This window comes from Corapipo altera, unplaced genomic scaffold, assembly GCF_003945725.1.
Source record: "Corapipo altera isolate COAL_440 unplaced genomic scaffold, ASM394572v1 56, whole genome shotgun sequence".
Classification (NCBI taxonomy): Eukaryota; Metazoa; Chordata; class Aves; order Passeriformes; family Pipridae; genus Corapipo; species Corapipo altera.
This window is the reverse complement of record NW_020884896.1, coordinates 6,554,741-6,575,552: the sequence shown is the minus strand read 5'-3', so window position 1 is coordinate 6,575,552 and position 20,812 is coordinate 6,554,741. Positions and strand designations below refer to the sequence as shown.

Sequence of the window (20,812 nt, the reverse complement as noted above, 5' to 3'; positions counted from 1 at the left end):
TTCTTTGCTTCAATATGTGTTTGTATAATCCCTAACTGTGTGTAGAAACAAGAGATGGCTTTCTCTTGTGATATAAACTCGTTATATATCTTGATTGTGGGCCCCAAAACGCCTGATGGGCATTTTCAAATAATGATATTGTTTGCTACCCCTATCCACTTCAACCTTGCTGACTATTTGATATTTTTTAAAAGAGTTTATGCAAAAGAACTTTTCTCAAAATGATTGTTTAAAGTTTGCTTTTTAGATATGATTCATGAAACAAGTTGGATTGCCATTCTCCAAAAGGTCAATTTAGAAGACTAGGTGAAAGTCTTTAGAAAATATCTGTATATGAGGAGTTATTGACCTCTTAGGAAAAGCCATTCCTCTGGCCTGTTGATCCCGGGTTTTTTCATGGTTTAAGGCTTCGGTATTTTGGAAGTTGCAATCAGGAAGTTTCAGAGCTTAGCCTGTGTATTCAAACTCTTACAAACTGTCTTTGTTTGTAGCGTATGATAAACCTCGCAGAGTTGACCCCTTATATCCTGTGTTCCATCTGCAAAGGTTACTTTATTGATGCTACAACTATTACAGAATGTCTGCACACCTGTAAGTATCAGTGTTATCTGTTTAAGAGTTTAGTTGCAAATTCAAACAAAATCAGTGTTGAGATATTCTGGGTTCACAAAAATAATTGTTTGAAGTGAATGTGTGTTGTGTTTATTCTGTTCCATAAGGGACATATATTTGTGCATACTTAAAGCATCAGAAAATCATGAAATCACTTGATCACGAAGTCTGCTTTCCAAGTTAAGAGGGAAAACGATGTAAGAAAAGAAAAAGCCCAAATAAGACAAAAATAGAGCTGCTATGTACACTTTCTTAATTACTTTTTTTAAGTAGGCTCCAGGAATTTGAGTATATAACTGAGAAAAGAAAGTTAAGTGGCTCTGCTTATAGTGGACTAAAGAGTTTCCTAAACTGTTGTTGATGTGAATTCACAAAGTTCCATAAGCACCTGTGTGGAAGTACCAGTTCAGATACAGAAATTGTGGTCTGCACCCCTGGGAAAGTTTGTCTATAATCTCATAAATGGAAATAGATGGGTAATAAAAGAAAATTATTTTGATATGCTTGTCTTGTTCTTCTTCCCCTCAGTCCTAGTGCTAACAGCTTTTCCCTTGGTAACAGAACTATTTTCTCTTAAAGCTAATAAAACCCTTTCTGTGAAGCTGATTTTCAGCTACACCCATGTTCCTACCTGAATCTGAGAATCCTGGCTTCCTAGACCTCCCAACCACTCACAATAGAAAGAGGGAAAACTCTTTTTCTTTTTTTTCCCCCTTTTTGGGGGCACTGCTGACCAGTTTGTTATATAGCTGGTAGTGTTCAGCACAGTTTGTAATTTAGGAAAAAGCACAAGTGTTAGTAAGGACGAAGTAATGTTGCAAGTGCAGCTGTGGTGGTCTCTTAGAAGTTTCCTGGTAAATGTTGTGGAAAAGTTTGTTGTGTTCAGGCTTGTAGGGAGCTGATTTGATAGTAGGTTATTTACTCTAGATATTTTCACTGTTAGCTTTCCTTCCAAGTTTTTTAAGTACACGTAAAACAGAATGAAAATGGCAGTTATGATTTCTTACTTTGTTCCTGCTGAAACTGTTTTAGGGCATTTTTCAGCAGTCAGTATTCTGTTGCCTTAGTTCTACCCATGTTCTAGATAACACAGTTGCAACATTGAACACTCACCTTTGCATCAGTTGAATTAGGAGTGTTCAATTACTTACTTCATTTTGCCTCTTGACAAATTTTATTTGGGAGGTCTGGGTGTAATTGTTCCTCTTGCCTGCACAGATGGCACTGTATAATGGGCATGTGACTCCCACGGGGTTTCTTTTCTTTACAGTTTGTAAAAGCTGCATCGTGAGACACTTCTACTATAGCAACAGATGTCCAAAATGCAATATTGTTGTACATCAGACACAGCCCCTTTATAATATCAGGTAATAAGTTAATGCCATTTTTTATAGATTTGCTGCTTGCTTTTAAATGTTTTGGTTTGCAGACTTGTAGTGCTTTCCTATTTCAAATGAAGGAACAGCTGCAAGAAACACATTGTGTTCTTTGTTTATGTAAGTTTCATCTCAATAGTTAAGATAAAACCCCCTCAATATGCTGTTTTATCTAGTTTGTATCCATTTCTAGGGTTTATTACCTTCTACCCTGGTTATTTTTATGTGTTTACTCAATGTTAGAGGTGATATGAGCTGCGTCATACAAAGATGAAGCTTTCTTGGCATGGTATACTTATTAACTGAAAATTGAGTTTTAACTTCTTGAGCTGTTCACGAAGGGTGGTATTTTGAACTTCACATGACTTTTGTTGGAGCTCTGCTGTCAGGATGTGTATTTTGAAAGATGTGGAGTTGCTGCTCCACATGCTCCTTTATGTATGTCATGTTTTAACATCCTATTTTGCATCTTTGTTACAATAAAATGAAACCCTTTCATGTTGCACCAAAGACTTTCTTTTCTTTTTTCTATTTCGTAGACTGGACCGGCAACTGCAAGACATAGTCTATAAATTAGTTGTCAATCTTGAGGAAAGTAAGTCCCTTTATTATCATATAGAAATTGAAAAGACTGAACAGAAAACAGAGTAATTAAAAGCCCTGTTTCTACTCTGGTCTCTTTAAAATAGTTTTGTAATGTTTGGTTATAAACCTGAATGAATTAACTGTGATTACTGTCATGTTTCTGCCTGCTAAGTGCTGTTAGGGGTAGCAATGTGTACCCTATCTCGTGAAACACGGGTGTCACTGTATTCAGGTAAACATCCAGGCAATATTTCATAGTCATGCCTCTTATTTTTGTAGAAGTATATCATATTCTGTGTAACAAGTTCACTTGACTCGGTTGAAATAAGTTGCTAAGGCTGATTCTCTCAAATTCTTTTGTTTTCTTCTTTTCTACCATATTTATTTGTCTGATTTTTAAATGTGTTCACTGTCTCATTGACTTTCAACTTTGGGAGCCAACAATCTAGTGGATATGTATGGACTATAAAAAGTATAAAAAATAGTCATGGACACAGAAGGGTACTGTTTTTTGCAACTATCTCAGTATGATTTATGGCCAATTTCTCTGATTTCTTCCCAGTTTTTACTAACAAAATCTTATTCTGAGTATTTTAACTGTCTCAGCCTCATATGGAATTCTAATGATGGTGAAGGTCTGTAGGAAATTAGAAAATTTTTACTGTTCTGACTTTTGGAATTTCCATGGATATTTTCAGCATTTGAAATAACATTTCAATCTGTGTATTGTGGCTTTTCTTTTTTTCAGGAGAGAAAAAACAAATGCATGACTTCTATAAAGAAAGAGGATTAGAAGTGCCCAAACCAGGTGAGCTGTAATCACTTTAGGGGACACTGTTAGGGAAGGACTTACTATATAATTTATTCATAAGGCCTTAAAATATTAGCTCACAACTGATGGAGATGTGTGTATTGGAAATTTGGAATTCTTGGTTATTTGACTGCTATGACTTGTCACAGATCTCAGATTACGAAAATAGATGGAATTGGCAACACTTAAACCCAGATAATGGTTGGATTGTTATATATTTTGCCTACGACCAGGAAATATATGTTATACTGTGCATTAATTTTATTTTCTGGACCTTAATAAATAATAGACATTACAAAGGAGTAAAAATAAGAACTTCAAAGTCTGCTCACAGATTAGGGATTACTCTAATTATTTTGTGTCTTACTGTCAAACAGACAGCTCTTAGGAGAAGGGCCTTGCTGAAAGTACTAAAATGCTGGTTCAAATACACAGCATACAATGTAGGAAGACCTGATTTAGTAATAAAAAATAGGATAAATTGTATGGGCTTTTTTTCCTGATGAGTTCTTCTGTTTTGCTTGGTGCATATTAGCATCTTATGCTGTTTTTATTTCAAATTGTCTTTGCATTTTGGCTTTTTGAATATTTTAGCTGTCCCACAGCCAGTTCCAACGAGCAGAGGAAGACCTCGTAAGGTTCTAGGCTCAGTGTTCCGGATTCCGCCAGAACTTGACATCTCCATACTTCTGGAGTTTATTGGGTGAGTTGTGGGCAAATGTAAGAGCAGCTGGCTGACACGAAGGTGCTGCTTCTGTGTGTTGGACCATTAACTGGCCCTTGGTTTTCATTAAATGTGCATTTCTTCATCTCAAATAGCAGTGGGGAGTTGGTTTTAACTTATAGTGCAATAATGACAGCCAATCATAGCTAGATAATGCAAATAATTAAATGCTTAAGATGTGTCTTTCTATAAAAATAGCTTCCCAGAAAGTGTAGTTTTAAAACTTACGTGTGTTTTGGTTTTGACAAGGTAGCACAGTCTCAGTAAACTGAACGGTGGAATCCTTGTCTGTTCCAGTCCCCTCATCCCTGTAGGTGGCAGTACCGTTAACGCTGGCTGTGCTTGGATTGGCTTGTGGGAAGTGTAACTCTTACCTCTACCCAGATTGTGCCTCCTTTTGGCCTGAATTTGTCTGAACTTAACATTGAGACTTCCAATACATAATCATAACAAACTATTACACAAATGACATAAAATTAAGCCCTCGGAAACTCAGAAGTTCTATTGGCAAAGCATATCTTGATTCAACCTCACTCTTTGTAGACATCATTTTATATGTTATGTCCAGTTTCTCCACTGTGTGTCACTTTATTCAGAGTACAGAACAAATTTTCTTCGTGGGTAAATTTTATTAAGGTAGGTGGTGGCATGTGGTTTTCTGTTTTGTTGGCTGTATTTTTGTGTTGCCCATCGTGTGTCTTTATTTCTTTAAATGGATGAGGAGTGGGACTGCAGGAAGAAAAGGGAAGGTCTTAAAGCTGAACCTCTAGGGAACAAAAGAACATCCTTCTGTGTTAAAGTTTTGACTCCAGGCTCTCAACTCCATTAGATAGGTTTACTGGCACAAATCAGTCATCTGGTAGCTCAAGCTGGTACCTCACTAGAGGGACCACAACGAAAGAAATCCCTGGGCAACTACACTCTTATGACCTAAACTCCCCATCCCTCATGGAAGTCCAGACCAATAGTGATTTTAGGGTCTGGGATCTTCTCATTCTTCTTTAGTTCACTGTTTCATTATCCAGTGCTTGCTGTGTGATCATCTTCACATCTTCTTTAGTCTGTTTTGGTCAGTTCTGTGGTCCATGTTGTAATATGGTTGTTACTGTTCATATACGACAATTTATGGGCTGTCCATTCCCCCTGTTATTTTTTAATAATATTTAAGGTGCTGGTTTTGTCTGTTCTAACTCTTGTTAATGTTCAGGTTGTTAGCTGCAGGTTTTGCTGTAACCCATCTTTGATTAATGCAACAGAGCCATGTAGTTCAAGTAGAGTTCAACTTGTGGCCTAACAAACAATCCTTGCTACTAATGTCAAGCAAGCACTCAGCTGCTTTCAAATAATATAAAATTTTTGACACTGTGAATGCACATACCTGACTTAATTTCAGTTCATTTTCTCATGCCTGCCTTGCAGCTGAATGCTTACAAGCACAGCTGACAGCAGTGGGAGTCATTACTAAAACTGTAGTATCGAGTGTTCTGCAGGCAAAACCAATCTTGGTTCATCTTGGTTATGAGGGATTGATAAAGCAAACTTGGAATAGCCAGAAGAAATTGTTGCTTTGAAATTCTCTACTGTGTGTTTAGAGTATATAATCTAGTCACCTGTGGCTGTGGAACTGTATCAAATAAAATGACAGCTGTAGTGAAAAAGCTTTTCTGTGTTTCTTAGCTCATAATAGCTTTACCTAACTCTGATATCTGGTATATGTTTAGAGGTGGAGATGCTCAATTACAGTAACTTGAAGTGCTGTGCTAATGTGTGGTCTGCACATTTATTTGTTATACCAAGTGGTCAGTTGATTTACAGTGATGTTTGATTTTTGCCTTCTCCAGTGCAATGAAATACTTCATTTTTTCCTCTCTCATGTGTACTTGCTAATGCAATGCAAGAATAATGAAATGTTGTGAATTGGGTTTAATTAAGGGACAAATTTATATGTTGCACTACAAGAAGAAGGTGTGGAGTATGGATGATCAGTGGTAGGTCACAGGCTCAGGATGTGCAAATCAGTGAACCTTGGTGGAAGCCAGCTGGGAATTTGGTCATTTGCCACCTTTGTGTGTATTTCACATTCCAGAGAAACGCTGCTTTTCTGACTTCCGAGGTAACATTAATATTGTCATATCAATAGTCTGGAAGGCCAGCAACTGGCTCAGGGAGCTCTTTAGGTGTTTGTGTGTGTTCTGTGAGTAACTTCTTAGATACTGTCTGCTGAAGTTCCAAATATCAAGGACCTTGTATAGATATTTAAGCAGCATTAATATTGCAACCAAAATTAATGTTGTGTTTAAAAATGGCTGTAGGCTGTGTTGGTTTTTACTCCCATTTCATGTAGACAAACCTTAAAGTCATAAATAGCTGAATTCACAAGAAAAAACTGAGCAGAAAAATAAGGGATAGGAGAAAAAGATATATAAATTTAGTCTAATATTATTTCATGTATTAGAGCCTGAACTGGGAAAATAAGCTTGATATGCAAGACTCATAAATCAATAAGTCTCTGTTATAAAGAGCTTGAGGATATTATTAACTGTTAGCTTTAGCAATATTGACTGTGTTTACTCTACTCTTGTGTTTTTTTCCAGAGCAAACGAAGGCACAGGGAATTTTAAGGTACGGATGTGATTTGAATTTTTTTTTTATGGTTTATTTCAGAAATAAGTATACCCTGAATGTATTTAATTTAGTTTGGTTTTCTTACACTGAATGCAGCCTGAACTTTCATCAGCATAGTAATAACCGATGTTGGATTGCAGTGTCTGCTTTCAAACCTATTGTTATATACCATCATGCCTATCCAGCATTTTTTCTTCTTTTTACCCTTACATTTCACAGTATTTTTTTCATGTTCTTGCCCTTATATCACCTCTTACCCTTTCTGTCTCACATCTGCCCTCCTTTCTGCTTTGTTGTTTGTCCTCTTTGTTTTGGGCTACACAAAACAGGGCAGTTGTGATGCCCCACCCTTAAGGGAAATTCCCTTACGAGAACTAGATGTAGAACTTAATATATATATATATAAGGGACATTATATATATATATATACACATATATATATATATATGTATAAGAGTTTTACTTAATATATGAGGGGTTTCAACTGTCCTTTTTGTAAGTGGGGATGGGGGAGTAGAGAACGGGTTACCAGGTCCATGGCCATAAACTGATTTATACATGCAGCAAGCCTAAATTCAGCATCCTCAAGCTTGCAGCAGTGGGGTCCCCAGATCAGGTCTGACTGTAATTTCTAGCTCTTGCACATGAATAAATCAAACTATTGTTCCCAAAGCAGAGTTATCATGAATACTTATTTAAATGCATGATTGAATTCAAGGGTAGTCCGTGACCCTCAGCTCGTTCTTTTATTTGAAAGAATACGATGAACCTGGGTAGTAAATCACATCTGTTCAGAAGTCAACATAAAAATCCAATCAATTGACACAAAAAGTAATCCATTTATCACACTGAATGCAGTCATCTGCTCTGCCTTTGTGCCTTTTCGTGTAGTCGTCCATATCACCAGTCAGCTGTTTAAAATTTAATCCATAGAATGGAAGCCTATTAAAAATTTTGAGTCTGGCATAATGAATGTCTTCTTGTTGCAGTCCTGTCTGTGAAAGTATTTAGGAAAAAGCAAAAAGATTTAAGACTAGTCTTGCCCTTGTTTTCTGCATAATAGTATATTTTAATTGATTCTGGAATTTCGTGGGCTATTAAGCATGAGCCATACTACTTCTAGAATGCTAAAGGACTTAAGCTCCTTGCATCATAAAATGATGGGGTTTAAGTATCTGAATTGTGTTTAGTATACAAGCCTGATTTGGAGAAAATATGGAAACATTAGGAAATTTTCTTGTGCTTCAGATGAGTAAATCCTTGTAGGGGGAGAAGTTGTTAAAATAAAATAGGACTGAAGTCAGTTGCTGGTTATTTTTTAAATGTTTTAAACAGAAGGAAGTTTGAACACAGTCTTAATACATATTTATTTCTTTCCCTATGAGGTAATCTGCAAGATCAGAGAAAGGTCCAAAATTTAAGCTGTCTCCCTTTGTTATTGGATGGTCACTTGGGTTTGGAGTTTACAAGGGATGAGGGCTGAAAATGTACATTGTCTTAAAATGTTTACTTATTCTTTGCAGCCTTTGGAAAAGAAGTTTGTGCGTGTTTCTGGGGAGGCAACAATTGGACATGTGGAGAAATTCCTCAGAAGAAAAATGGATCTGGACCCTGCTTGTCAGGTATGCACTTGCAGTGGCACTTACAAGTTCCCTGTGATCAGTGTAATGCCTCTGCTTTGGGCAGACATTACCATTGTTCTTTAGATTCTAGAAGTAGTGTTAGATTAATGCAGTAAGGATTAAAAAACTAATTGTTTGAAATGTTGTGATCTGCAAGGAGCAACTCTCCTAGCTCATTTGCAACCTCTTTAGATTTTCATAATACTTTATTAATTGGATAGAGTTTTTAAAGTGCCATTTAAGATTTCAGCTGATGAAATTCAAAACTGAGAGATACTGCTGATTCAAAGGTAAAACTGGACAGGAAAGTGTGGGAATGTGGGAGTATATGAAGGCAGGAGCTGAATAACAATAAAATTTAAGTGAATGCAAACAAGGGCTAAGAAAGAATGATGGATGTGTTGAAATGAAAGGTGTGAATGCAAATATAGACACTTCCCTCCAAATAAGAATTCAAAGGAGCAAAAGAATTTAGCTTCACATTTCTCAACCATTTTGAGAGGAACTGCATGTCAAAACCAGTTTTTCAATTCTTCAGTGTATTTCAGCAACCATTCTGTTGAGAAAATGTGGGAGTTCTGTAAGGTGTAAATAATTCTTAAAGCTGTCAATTATTGGAAAATCAAGCTGATACTGCTGTGAATAGGCAAATGGTGGAACTTAAATGCTGGGTTTGGAGTTAAGGCTGTTTTCATACAGCAGTCAGTGTCTGAGACAATACAGCATGGCTGTGTGCCTCAGTAATGAGTGTTTATTCATGCTGCTTACCTTTTAGTGGTGACAAAGCAAATCAGATATAAATTATTCATCGTGCTGAGGAAGTAATGTATTTTCATTTGCTGGTTTCCTCTCAGTTGGGAGTTTCTAGCTTTCAGGTGGTGGTGGCTTGATATTCTGAACAAATAAAAGTATCCTCAAAATGAGGCTAGAGAAGCTTTTTGCATTAATTGAGTTGTGGTTTATTTGGGGGGAATCAATTGCTTTGTTTGGATTTTCTTAAGTAGGACACCGGAATCTCAGTTTTCAGGAATACTGAGCAGCTGTCATGGAAATTGATATTCATTTTTCAAAATTAAGCTGGGCCCATGTGTAGTGCTCTTTCAGATTTTGCAATATTGAGATCATCTAACAGAGCTAACTTGAGCATTTTTCCCCCATTAGTTACTTTCTACTTGGACTTTACCAGACAGATATGATCCCCTATTAGTGGGCAAATGTTTTACTCATTCTCTGTTAGAACTGATTCAGTGACCAAGGGATAGGTGTGTTATCCATTCTCCTGAACTGCTGACCGTGCTCGGGCCTCTTCAGCTTAATTTGTTCGTGTGCAGTGTTAGCCAGTGCTTGCCTTTCTTCACTGACCTGCACCAGATTGAGGTTAATGAAGTTGTACAATAAGCCAGCTGACTCGTGTGTGACAGTATATATAAAAGCAATTTTGAAGCCACTGCCTTTGTTCTTTTTTTTTTCCTAGTCTGAGGCTTCAAATTATTTTCAAATTTCTGTATTTGAGTTTGCAAATGGAGTATGATTCAAATTTCCTATTTTATCTGAAGGTTAAGGCTTCATTTTTATCTACTTCTTGAGCTGGTAAACTGTAATTTATTCTTTCTGATGCTTTGTTTTGATCTCTGTGCTTTGGGCAATGATTAATTTTCTGTATATGTTTATGTATACTTCTAATTACAAGGTCTTTCTTGAATATTCTTGCTGGAATTTGTTAGGAGAGGGTGAAAATCATTTTTGAGAAACTGGAATCGCTGTTAATAGCTGAGTAGGTAACATTACATGTGAGCTGAATACAGGCTATGGTGTTTGTAACCATTAGATTCTTGTCCTCCAGCATCTGATGCAGAAGTTTTCTTTACAGTGTGATTTTCCTTTGAGGTCATCCTGCAGCAGCAGTACCCTTTCTTGGTATTCATTCTGTAAGGATGAGAGTGATTGCTGAAAGACTTGTGCCTTGGCTGGTCCAAATACATTAACGTAGTTTGTGGAATAGAAGTGTTCCATTACCAGATGTGCATTCCTGACAGTGTGTGTGTGAACTGCAGCCTGGGGGAAGATTGGAAGAAAGGAAGTCTGTGCTCATACAGTGTAGCTGTTGATGCAGTTTCTTTATGCCAGTCTTAAACCCTGGAACAGAGGTATCCGGTACCCTTTGAAAAGTAAATAGCAACTAGAGGAAATGGGAAGCTTTGACAGCTTTTTGAATAACTAGCCCAAATTCTCACGTCAATCTCTAAAACTCTGTGTTTTCCTTGCCCTTCCCTGGATAGTATGGGTTGGCATAGAAACTATTGATTGAAGTCTACTGTTTTCTGGGCCAAATTCTCCCTTGGGATGAAGCTTATATGCAGTGTCCCTTACATGAACTTTTTCTACTTTTATTTCTGTCTTACTTAGTGATTATGAATTTATAAATGTCTGTTATCGTGGCTTTTAGAGAAATAGCTCTTATAGCAGATAAGCCATCTAAAGAAAAGAAATGGCATAATAGAAAGCCTACTTTATTTTAATAAGAATTGTAACAAGTGACTGAGTATTCAGCATCTACACACCTTCATACTTCTTTTCAGCAAAGGGTCAAACTACATTTATTACTCACAAGCAATCAGTACCAGCTGATTTCAATTTTACCAAATTTTAGTAAATCTATAGTACTCATTGCCTCTTTTGCAATGCAATGTATCAATTCCTAAACAAGGATTCCTCTGAAACACATTCCACAACTCATTTTCACACTGGACTGGGATTTTTTTAAGTATATATTTCATTCTTTTGTCCTTACAGAATGAATTCTAGCATAACAATTAGCAGGCAGAATTTCAGGCTTTGGTGCCGGAATTAGGCAGTTAGGCATTTGGTATCCAGAGCATTCTAGTACAATAAATGTGAAAAACTCTTCTCAATTTATTATTAGGCACTGGCTCTTTAATGACTATCACTTGAAACTGGAGCAGCAGGTACAACAATGGGATACTTTCAAACAAGCATTCTAATTCTGTTTTGAGAGATTGTCAGCAGCTGCGACTGTGTCTGTTTGCATCTTATAGTGGTCAAACAGATTAGATTTTCTGTTTCTTTAGAATATATATAATATGTATGTATATATGTTTCAATGGGACCAGGATTGAGTTTTCAGTGCGTTACAGTATAAAAATAAGCTTAGAAAACAAAAATAATTAAACTCACGTATCACTGAAAAGCAAAGCAGACATGTCTGTCTTCCTGCAGTAATAACTGTAGAGGCTGAAATGCATGGAAAATAGGAGAAATAACTAGCCAGTTTTTAAAAAGAAAAGAAATACATCTTTCAGGTGCCGTGTTAAATACATCACATGTTGATGTTAAATATATGCGTTTGTGTGTATATGGATCAGTATTTAATCTTACATCCAGATTAGTTTTTACTTGCTGCTTTACTTCTAGAAGCTAAAAGCAGAAATAATGCTAAGCAGTTTACATCTTCTGCACGTAAACAATCAACCTAACTTGAAGGGAGTGTTCTGCATCATCCTCATACGATACAGATGGTGAAGTAAATTAGCCCCTTTTGAGCCTCTGAGGAGTAGAATTCCTGTGTTCCTGAGTCTCAGAACAATGTGGTCTGCCAGCATGAGGCATAAATCGTGCCAAATCTCGCCATGAAGAACAAGAGAGATGTAGTGGGTCAGCACGCAGAAGAATATAAATCCAGGGGAATTGAATAGCTGCAGCCCAGAGTGCATCCTGTCCTGGAAAGTGGCTGTATAAGAGAATACGTCATGATATTGCAGTGTGCTCCCCGACTGCTGCAGGGGCAGAGCTTAGACAATTTCCTTGCAGAAAGCTGTGGGACAGCTCAGTGTCAATCCTCTTAACTTCAATTTTGAGGTTTTTTCAAGTCACAAACGAGAGTACTCTCACTTCCATATCTAGAAATTGCTCATAAGGAAAATTTAAGCATGCTGCAGTTGAGAGAGAAACAGTGCTGTGTTAGCTGCTCTAATTTGGAATGTTAAAGACTGGATTTGCGTTGCACAGTAAATTCATATAACTTTATAAAGAAGCCTATTTTTTATAATAGTTAAGGCAAGGAATTCAGAATACCTCGTTATGGGGGTTTTTTTCCACAAAATTACTGGTTTTGTGGGCAGTTACTTAAAAAAAGTGCCTCGTCTGAAATTGCATACAGCGTTGACACAGTTTAGCTGCAGAAGAGGACAATGCATAGAAGTGCTGGGTATGTCCTGCAGTTGTATCCCAGAAATACTGACTGGGTGCATGTTAAAGGAGGACTGTGTGATGTACCAGCTGACAGGGGCATGCAGTGAGATTAAAACACTTCTTCCAAACGCTTCTCAAGTGAACTTAGTCACATGTTTTCTCACTCAGGGTAGGAATGAGGCTCGCTTTCTGTCAGCGGCACAAACAACTGTCTTTTGCCACTGATGTGACAAATGATTCCAGATGTTTTTGGCATCATTGTAATACATGATCTAAATTCCCATTAAATTCATCACAGCTATTACTAAACAGCTTCTTTCAGTGGGTGCACCAAATTGTGGGTGAAACAATAAACTGTCCACTCTGTTCCAGCAGTGAGCCCCAAGTCAGGGCCATGGGGGGAGAGGCATTAGGGCAGTGCAGTAGTGCTCTGCATGCTAAATACGTTTGGACAATAAAGGTAAAGATGACTGGAGTGTCTAACATGCTAGAATTGAACTCTGTTAATCAAATTAAAAGGCCTTAGGTATGGTTTTACTACTGCAAAGGTAGTTGAACTTGACCATGCTTGTGTTCTTTCACAGGTGGACATAATATGTGGTGATCACCTACTGGAGCACTACCAGACACTGAGGGAAATTCGTCAAGTCATAGGAGAGAGTGCAGTGCAGGTATGTGTGGCAACTGGGGCTTTGTTCCAGGTTTTCTCTTATTTTAAAATAGAAGATTGGTTCTTTCTTAAGCTATCAGGAAGCTCCAACTTGTCTGAAGAAATTGCTCAGAAGATCTCTCCAACTTATGCAAAATGTTGTTTATCTTTTAAGTAGAGTTGAGAAGTGTACCATGTGCTGACAGTGTTCTTGACCATTTTCATGATGTTCTGGATATGAGGTTTTTGTGTTGGGTTTTGTTTGGGGTTTGGTTTTTTTTCCCCCAAAACAAAAAAGGGATATATTATATCAACCATTCTTTCAATTACTGTGGCTTGTTTTTCCTCCCTGGTAATTGCATCTCTGCAAGAAATTGGAGGACAAATCCTAAATAAGGCTGTCCTTGTGACTGAGTAAGGAGGATAAACTTGCTCATAAAAACACAAACCAAAGATGGAGGGTAGTGAATGCAGTTAATAGGTTTGATGCGTATTGTACTGGTTCTGCTCACAGCGTGGCCAACTATTCCTTGTTGATAACTTACTATCCTTAGTGCTGCTGGCTTTACAAATAAGAAAGCATTTGGTTTTAATTCTTTGTGAACCTTTTCAAGCATCTTTATAATGGGAAGGATCACACCAGTTTACAAGTGCTGCAAAAACAATGAAGTAGTCTGCATAGTGCATAGTAGAATAGAGATGTAAAATCATGATATGGTAAACTGTATATTAATATAAACTTTGAAGTTTGAGAAGGTAATGTTTAATACAGTGGGGAAAATAGGATTTAGGTTGGTGTTTTGTTTGGAAAGCAATCTAAGCAGATAGTAGGAGGGCTGAAATAGTTGCAGAATTGTTTCTCTTCACTTCTTTGTGCACACACATGCACAAACTTTTACATTTAAATTTCTTTCTGAGCCCTCTCATGCTACAGGGAGGCTTCAGTGTCAGGGCCAAGGAGTGGAAAGCTGATTTTGAGATATCTTGGACTTTGCATCACCTGTACCTGATTTGAGTCACTAGGAGGAATCCCACAGTCAAGGCAGAGGTATTTGGCTTGTAGTTTTGGCAGACATTAAGTCTGTGAAGCTTGCGCTGTTTCTGCAGTCAAAGTGAATATATGCCATACTTGATGTTTTAGCTGTTTATATGTGAAGAAAAATGAAAATGTAACCTAACCCACTGTGAGGAAGCAGGTACTGGTAACAAGCTTGTTTCTAACATAATGTATTCATTTTAAGTAAATTCAGCAGTCAGCATATAGTGCTGGAAGTACCATCTACTAAAAGCTTCAGTAAATGACAGGGGGATTATATGTTTCTCAGTCCGGGGATATAGTCACATATATGCTTTTTAAACTTGATCTTAGCATGAAAGCCTTTAATGTATGGAAAATACTCTTGGGGAAGCACTTTAAGGAATACTGCCTGAGTTTCACTTCTTGTCAGAAATGGATCTGCCTAGTTGAAGTTTAGTGTCTTTCATTTGTTGTCAGAAGTGGGTCTGCCTGATTGATGTTTAGTGATGAGGTACCAGTCAGCAGCTCCACAAAGAGAACAGTTGTCTTGGGATATATTCTGCAGTGAGGTTTAAAGTCTCATTTATTACAAAATCAGTATGCTAGCAGTTAATTCCCTCAAGACTGCTCTGTTGGACAAATAAACAAAAAATATCTTTGCTTTTTTTGAAGTCCTTCCTGTGCTTTCTTAGTCACTCCCGACAGGAAACTTGAAAGATCAGGTTCATCCTTAATTTTTCTTCATTTTGTTAGAAAATCTCTTAGGATACCAAATAGTTACAGTAGGAACATTGCAAATAAACCACAGTTGCTTCTTTTTTGATATTGAAATAATTGTGACATTTTCATGTTCTTTAGTCTAACATTATATTATCTTTTAGAAATGCATTTCTAGGATGAAAAAGACTTTGGAAAATATTTTTAGATAATTATCCAGGAAAAAAAATAAACTGATAGGTCAAGTCTAAAAATAATGAGTGTTTATTTTTCACCAGGACCTGAAATTCAATAAGAGGCACAGTTGTCGTGGCCAGTGAGACATCTACAGAGGAATATTTGATGAATTTTACATTAAGCTCCAAGGGCATCTTGTGCCTCTGTAACTTTCCAGCCTTTCCAAATTAATGTTGGAGCTTGGAACATCCCTAAGAGCTCTCACCGGGATGCTGAGACACTCTTCAAAACTGCTCTTGTCATTTACCAGTTTCTGATGTTCATTATAGATGCTTCATGCTAAGAAAATAGCTTCAGTAGCTACTTGTGCAACAGAAAGTCATTTAAGGGAATAAACACTGGGCTTTTGTTTAGATGACTACAGCCACTGTTAGAGGAAAAAAAAAACTGCTGTTTTTCACTCGCTAGTTCATTTGTGTCAGCAGTTATTCTTTTTGCTGGGGAAAGTGATTTTAAAAATGCAGATAAATTTCTTTTTCCCAAAGAAATTAATTTTAATGTGCATTCTTTGGTAGCATTTGCAATGCAGCATTGCATATGCAGCATATGTTTGTGTGATTTATTCTTGTGGACCATAATCACTGTGACTTTTTTTTTTTAGTGTCTTTTACTCCTCCTGAATTGTTCTTAAATGCTCAGATTGTGAGCACAGTCTTGTGAAGATTTTGGGTCATGTATTTGTTTTTTTCCCTGCTGACTGGCACTGTGTAGTGGTGCTGTAGAGCCTCAGTAAATTAAAGTCTCCTCTAGGTGCAACTAGCAGGATTTTAGCTGTTCTGAGTATGTAGGTGCCTGTCCAGCAAGTGTGGGAAGATAAGTGTGATCTGATGATAAAATAAGTATTCCTGACTGGCCCCATAGTAATCTACTCAGGTTGTTTTAAATTGAAGTTAGTTTCTGAGTAGTTGATAGAAGGCTAAAAAAGAATCAGCAATAAATCTTGTTTAATCTTGTAGATCTCAAGATGTTTTGACATTTCAGAAATTGGGTGGTTGGTTGAATCTTCCTAATTAGCTTGAAGTAGGCTTTCTAGCGCTGTTTAGGGCAAAAACATTTAAAAAATTGCTGCACAGAATTTATATAAAAAGAAGCAACTTTGTTTTATTTTTAAAACAAAGTGTAGAACTTGTGGAATTTACTGCAAGGAGTGATCAAAGACACAGAAAATTTTAAAGGCTGAATTTTGTTACCAGGCATTGAGATCTGTAATTAAGAGTTCGATCAAGTAGCTGAGGAAGGAAGCTTATTATTAACTTTATGGGAATATAATTTCTTCTCTGTATTACCTTCCTCCCCTCTGCTGCACAAATGCAACATGATCCAAGCTGCTGGTTATTTTCATTTGTCTGAAACTGGGCCTTCTCAGAGTTCTGCATCACTGATGGATATAATGAGCTCACACATGGGAAAAGCTAAAAGGAGTGCCTTCCGTGATGTCCTTGGCCCTTGGCACAGAGGTTTGGCAGATTCTAATGGTTTCTTTGTAGCTCTCACCTTTTTGTAACCCAATGCTATTGCGCTATTTTTTCAGTCTCCTGAGCTGGGCAGCGAGAGCTGTGCTCTAATTTAATTACTGTGACCTTCTAGCACACATTTGCTACGGAAGTGTTTTACTCTTTGCTGTGGGATTATTGAACTTGGAAAGTGGGGCACTTTTTTTTGCTGCTGCTCTTATAAGATCAGAGGGGGTGTATACTCTGATGTTTCAGTCTGTCAGTTCAACTCTATAGTTGGGTGTAACAGGTTGGATTCTTTTAAATTTTTTTAGGTCAGGGTCACAAATGTGTGGCAAAGAACACTGGAGAGCTTTGCGTTTCTTTTGAGCCTGAGTTAAACTGGCTTGAGATTCGTAATAAGCAGTGAGAGCACATTCTCTGTTTGGGCTTCCTTTTAAGAACAGTGTCTAGAGAAAGACATGTAGAAATGTGTAATACTTTAGAAGTGAATAATTACAGAGTAAGAAGTGCCAGTACTGGGGTAACTCTCAGTTTTGCTTTGTGCCAAAGGAATTGCAGTGGGTTTGGCCTTTGGTTTACCAGGGATATTTCCTGTGTAAATAGATAATTTCTTTAAATGTCCTACTGTTAAATGTACCATTTGAAAACCCATTCATCAAAGAATACATTGTAGCATTTTCTTTTTATAAATATTTCTTTAAGAAACTGTCATAGAGGAAGAACTGATTTTGACATTCTCCAAAAAATGAAGCTTGAAAATGTCTTTATTTTCTCTGTTGAAGTAGCTAATGGGCACAAGGAGTAAGTGGCTTTGTGAAGGTGTAACAATGTCCTGTGTGCCAAGAGGTTCCTAAGTAACCTCATGGGACCTGTTCCGCATAACAAGAAGAGAGAACAATCACGATTCTTTCTTCATTTTGCAACGTAGCCATCCCACTTTATACTAGACACTGAAGAAGTAAGTTAAAGTTCCTCTGTCCTTCTGTATCATTTTAGGAGTTAGCAATGGATTCCTAGTTAATAACAGGATGAGAAGATGAAGGAAAGTTAGTCAGTTGGCACTAATAACACAGGAATGCATTTGGGGGTTTTAATTGCTGACCTTTCATCAGCTGAGTGTGAATAAAGTGGCACTAGTAAAGCTAATGGGTCAGAAGTGTCCTGTTTCCCAGGTGAAAGGTTTTTTTTTATTATGTGGAGCAGTCTCTGAAGAGGAGAAACATAACTTAATAAACTAATGGTTTGTCATTTGGAATTTTTTTAATCCAGTCTGTTTATTACTTAATAAATGTATATAGTAGTAGTCTAGACTCTTCTACTGCAACTTCTGGCAGCACCTTCTAGAACTACTTGATGGATTACTTTTTCTGCCCCACAGTATCATGTGGAAAGCAGCATGACTTGTAAGCAAAGAGCCTATTGCATGGAGATATTTCAATTATAACTTTAAAATAAAATCAAAGTACCAGATTCTACTTTCTTTTAACACTTTTCTCCATCTCAAGGAGGAAAGGGCAACGTAATTATTTGCTTTCATATTTCAAAACTTGCATTCTCCATACGGAAGGGACACTGTATAAAATGGTGAGATTGTGCCTGGGGTCCTGCCATGCAGTGACTGTTGTGCCAGGTGGTGATGGAAATGCCTCACAGAAAAGGTGAAGTAGGATGATACAGTTTCTTTCTCTTCTCTATAGGATGGTTTGCTTGTACTGCACTATGGCCTGGTGGTATCTCCGCTAACTTAAAGATTGCTGGAATATTACAAGGCAAAAGAATCTGAAGAGTCATGGCGCTTCTTCACTGCTGTTTCTCACCAAAGAAGCCATCGTATTTCCTGTGGCAGGAAGCAAGTTAAAGGAACTACCACTAACTGCTGTGTGATCTTAGTGTAACATCTGACTTCACCACTGTAAAAAATTGCAGCTTCTGTAAGTACAGCTGTAGATGTTGGTATGCTTCATGTTACAAATTACTGTCTTCAAATTTCACTCAGCTCAGGGAATTTAAATGCTCAGAGTAGCTGCATTTTTTTTACTTTCTAAAACCCACAAGATTTCACAGGGTTAACAGCCTTTTTTTCCTCTAAGCTCTGAGATATATCTCTTGCTTTCTAAGTGTCTAGCTAGAACAGTGCTCTCAGGGATGATCTTCAGTGAGCAGTATAGTGTATTTTTGGGAGGAGACAGTGAGTTGCCTAAAAAAATGTGTACTGTGATCATCTGTCTTCATATGTGATTTGGGGGTAGGAAGGAAACTAGAAATGCAGACCAAAATAGGTAGAAAACGATGCAGCATAAGCATTGGTTTTTTTGAGAAGTAGCATTAAATTTAGTTGTTTTTCTTGAAGAAAGACAATTTTGTTTGCACTGGAAGTATATTTGCTGGTAGTTTTACTTATACCAAATGGTGGATCACGCATCTCTAGTCTTAATGGAGATGGGCTGACTGTAAGCTGTTTAAACTATGCATGAAAAAAAAAAAGTAGCACCTCTTTCTACCTGCTTGCTGTATATAAAATGATCACTGTCGGCGTGATTCTGCTATCATGAATCTGTCAACTGGCTTGACTGTCAGGAGCATAAATCCATTCACTTTAGCACATACCTCTCTAGCAGCTGTGAAAATGGTTGCTTTTTCCACTCTTTTTAATGTGTTTTAGTGCATTGCAGTGGAGACCAGGGTTGAGTAATGTAATACTTGCCTGTTACTACCAGATTCGCAGAGGATTTTAGGTAACTTTAACATATTAAAATACTATGGTTTGTGACAACTCTAATACTTCAGATTTTCTTCTGTTTAAGATTTGCATATTTTCTTGTGCAGCACTAAGGACCAGAGTGCTCTGTGTGTTATGGTCTTGTTGGTCATTGGTGTGGGGATCCATGAAAGCTACCAGGAGGCACCAGGCTTCCTCCCTTCCCTATAGTCAGTGTAGGGAAAAGGAGTCTCAAACCTCCATTGCAGTGGAGAAGCAGGTGGACTCAGAGCCCTGCAAGGCAGTTAGTCAAGGGTCTGTTGAAGATGAAGGCTGGAAGCAGGTCACTGCACCAACCAGGAGGAAGGTTGTTCCTCCTGAAAACTTAACAAATAGGACTGACACCTTCTACAGCAGCTATGAGGCCCTGGAACTAGAAGAACAGACAGCTGATGCAGTGGGCAAAGATCCTTCTGGGACTGAAGGGTCCCCTAAACCAACACCACCTGTACCCCACATCACAGCCACCTCTGTTAAGAGGAAAAGAAGGGTAGTTGGTGGTTGTAATGAGAGACTCCCTTCTAAGAGGAACAGAGGGCCTGATACAGACAGGACCCAACTCACAGGGCAGTCTGCTGTCTCCCAGGGGCTCAGATGGGACATCACTGGAAAACTCTCCAGTCTAGCAAAACCCTCTGATTACTACCCACTACTGGTTGCTAAGCCAGCAGCAACAAAATAACAAAGAGAACTCTGAGGGCAACCAAAAGAGACTTCAGGGCCTTGGGGCAATTGGTAGCAGGATCAGGAGCACAGGTAATAATTTCCTCAATCCTTCCAGTAACAAAGAATAATACTGAGAGAATTAGGCAAATCCATCAGGTCAATGTGTGGTTCAGAGTCTGGTATAAGCAGAAAAATTTGTGGTTTTTTGACCATAGGATAATCTATTCAACACCTGGTCTACTGACACCTGATAGGAAGCACCTTTCTCAGGGGGGAAAAAGAGTTCTAACACAGGAGCTGGTGGGGCTTGTTGATAGAGCTTTAAGCTGGCTTGGAAGGGGGAAAGGGGCAAAACCAGGCTTACTACTAATGAGCAAGAGATGGTGTGCAAAACTCGAGGAAGGGAACACTAATGGAATCCCTCAATTTGCCTCATGAGTTATTGGGTACAATGTACCCCACTTGAAATGTTTCTATACCAGTGCACACAGCATGAGGAACAAAGAAGAGGAGCTCGAAGCTTTGGCCCAGTCTCAGAGATCTGATATCAATGGCATAAGTGAAACCTGGTGGGATGAGTTCTGTGACTGGAGTGCCCTCTTGGATAGTTACAGGCTTTTTGGGGGGACAGGCAGAGCAGAGAAGGCAAGGAGTATCCCTGCATCCTTTCCATAGCTGTATGTGAAGGGTTAGAATGTATGGAGCTCACAGTTGGCAATGGCACAGTTGAGAGCGTCTGGGTAATA

General features: G+C 38.0%; 1 protein-coding gene across 2 annotated transcripts; it reads left to right on the top strand.

Moving 5' to 3' along the window:
- The first annotated feature begins 9 nt into the window (after positions 1–9).
- Positions 10–19,421, top strand: PCGF6 (polycomb group ring finger 6). Of its 2 annotated transcripts, XR_003528437.1 has the most exons (10): positions 10–591; positions 1,883–1,979; positions 2,528–2,583; positions 3,322–3,381; positions 3,979–4,087; positions 6,703–6,730; positions 8,257–8,355; positions 13,149–13,235; positions 16,511–16,642; positions 18,340–19,421. XR_003528437.1 is itself a non-coding variant. In XM_027647855.1 (9 exons), exons 1-9 carry the CDS (start codon positions 495–497, stop codon positions 18,388–18,390), a joined length of 684 nt encoding a protein of 227 aa, XP_027503656.1. In that variant the 5' UTR covers positions 195–494; the 3' UTR covers positions 18,391–19,421. The 2 variants fall into 2 exon arrangements, 1 of the variants encoding a protein (XP_027503656.1); XM_027647855.1 differs by lacking the exon at positions 16,511–16,642 and having other exon boundaries at positions 195–591.
- Positions 19,422–20,812: the final 1,391 nt, after the last annotated feature.

Bases quoted from the DNA above. Each gene is read 5' to 3' on its own strand.
- PCGF6 (XM_027647855.1), top strand. From the start codon at position 495: ATGATAAACCTCGCAGAGTTGACCCCTTATATCCTGTGTTCCATCTGC. The intron at 3,382-3,978 runs GTGAGCTGTAAT...TGAATATTTTAG, and splicing joins ATTAGAAGTGCCCAAACCAG to CTGTCCCACAGCCAGTTCCA. The intron at 4,088-6,702 runs GTGAGTTGTGGG...GTTTTTTTCCAG, and splicing joins ATACTTCTGGAGTTTATTGG to AGCAAACGAAGGCACAGGGA.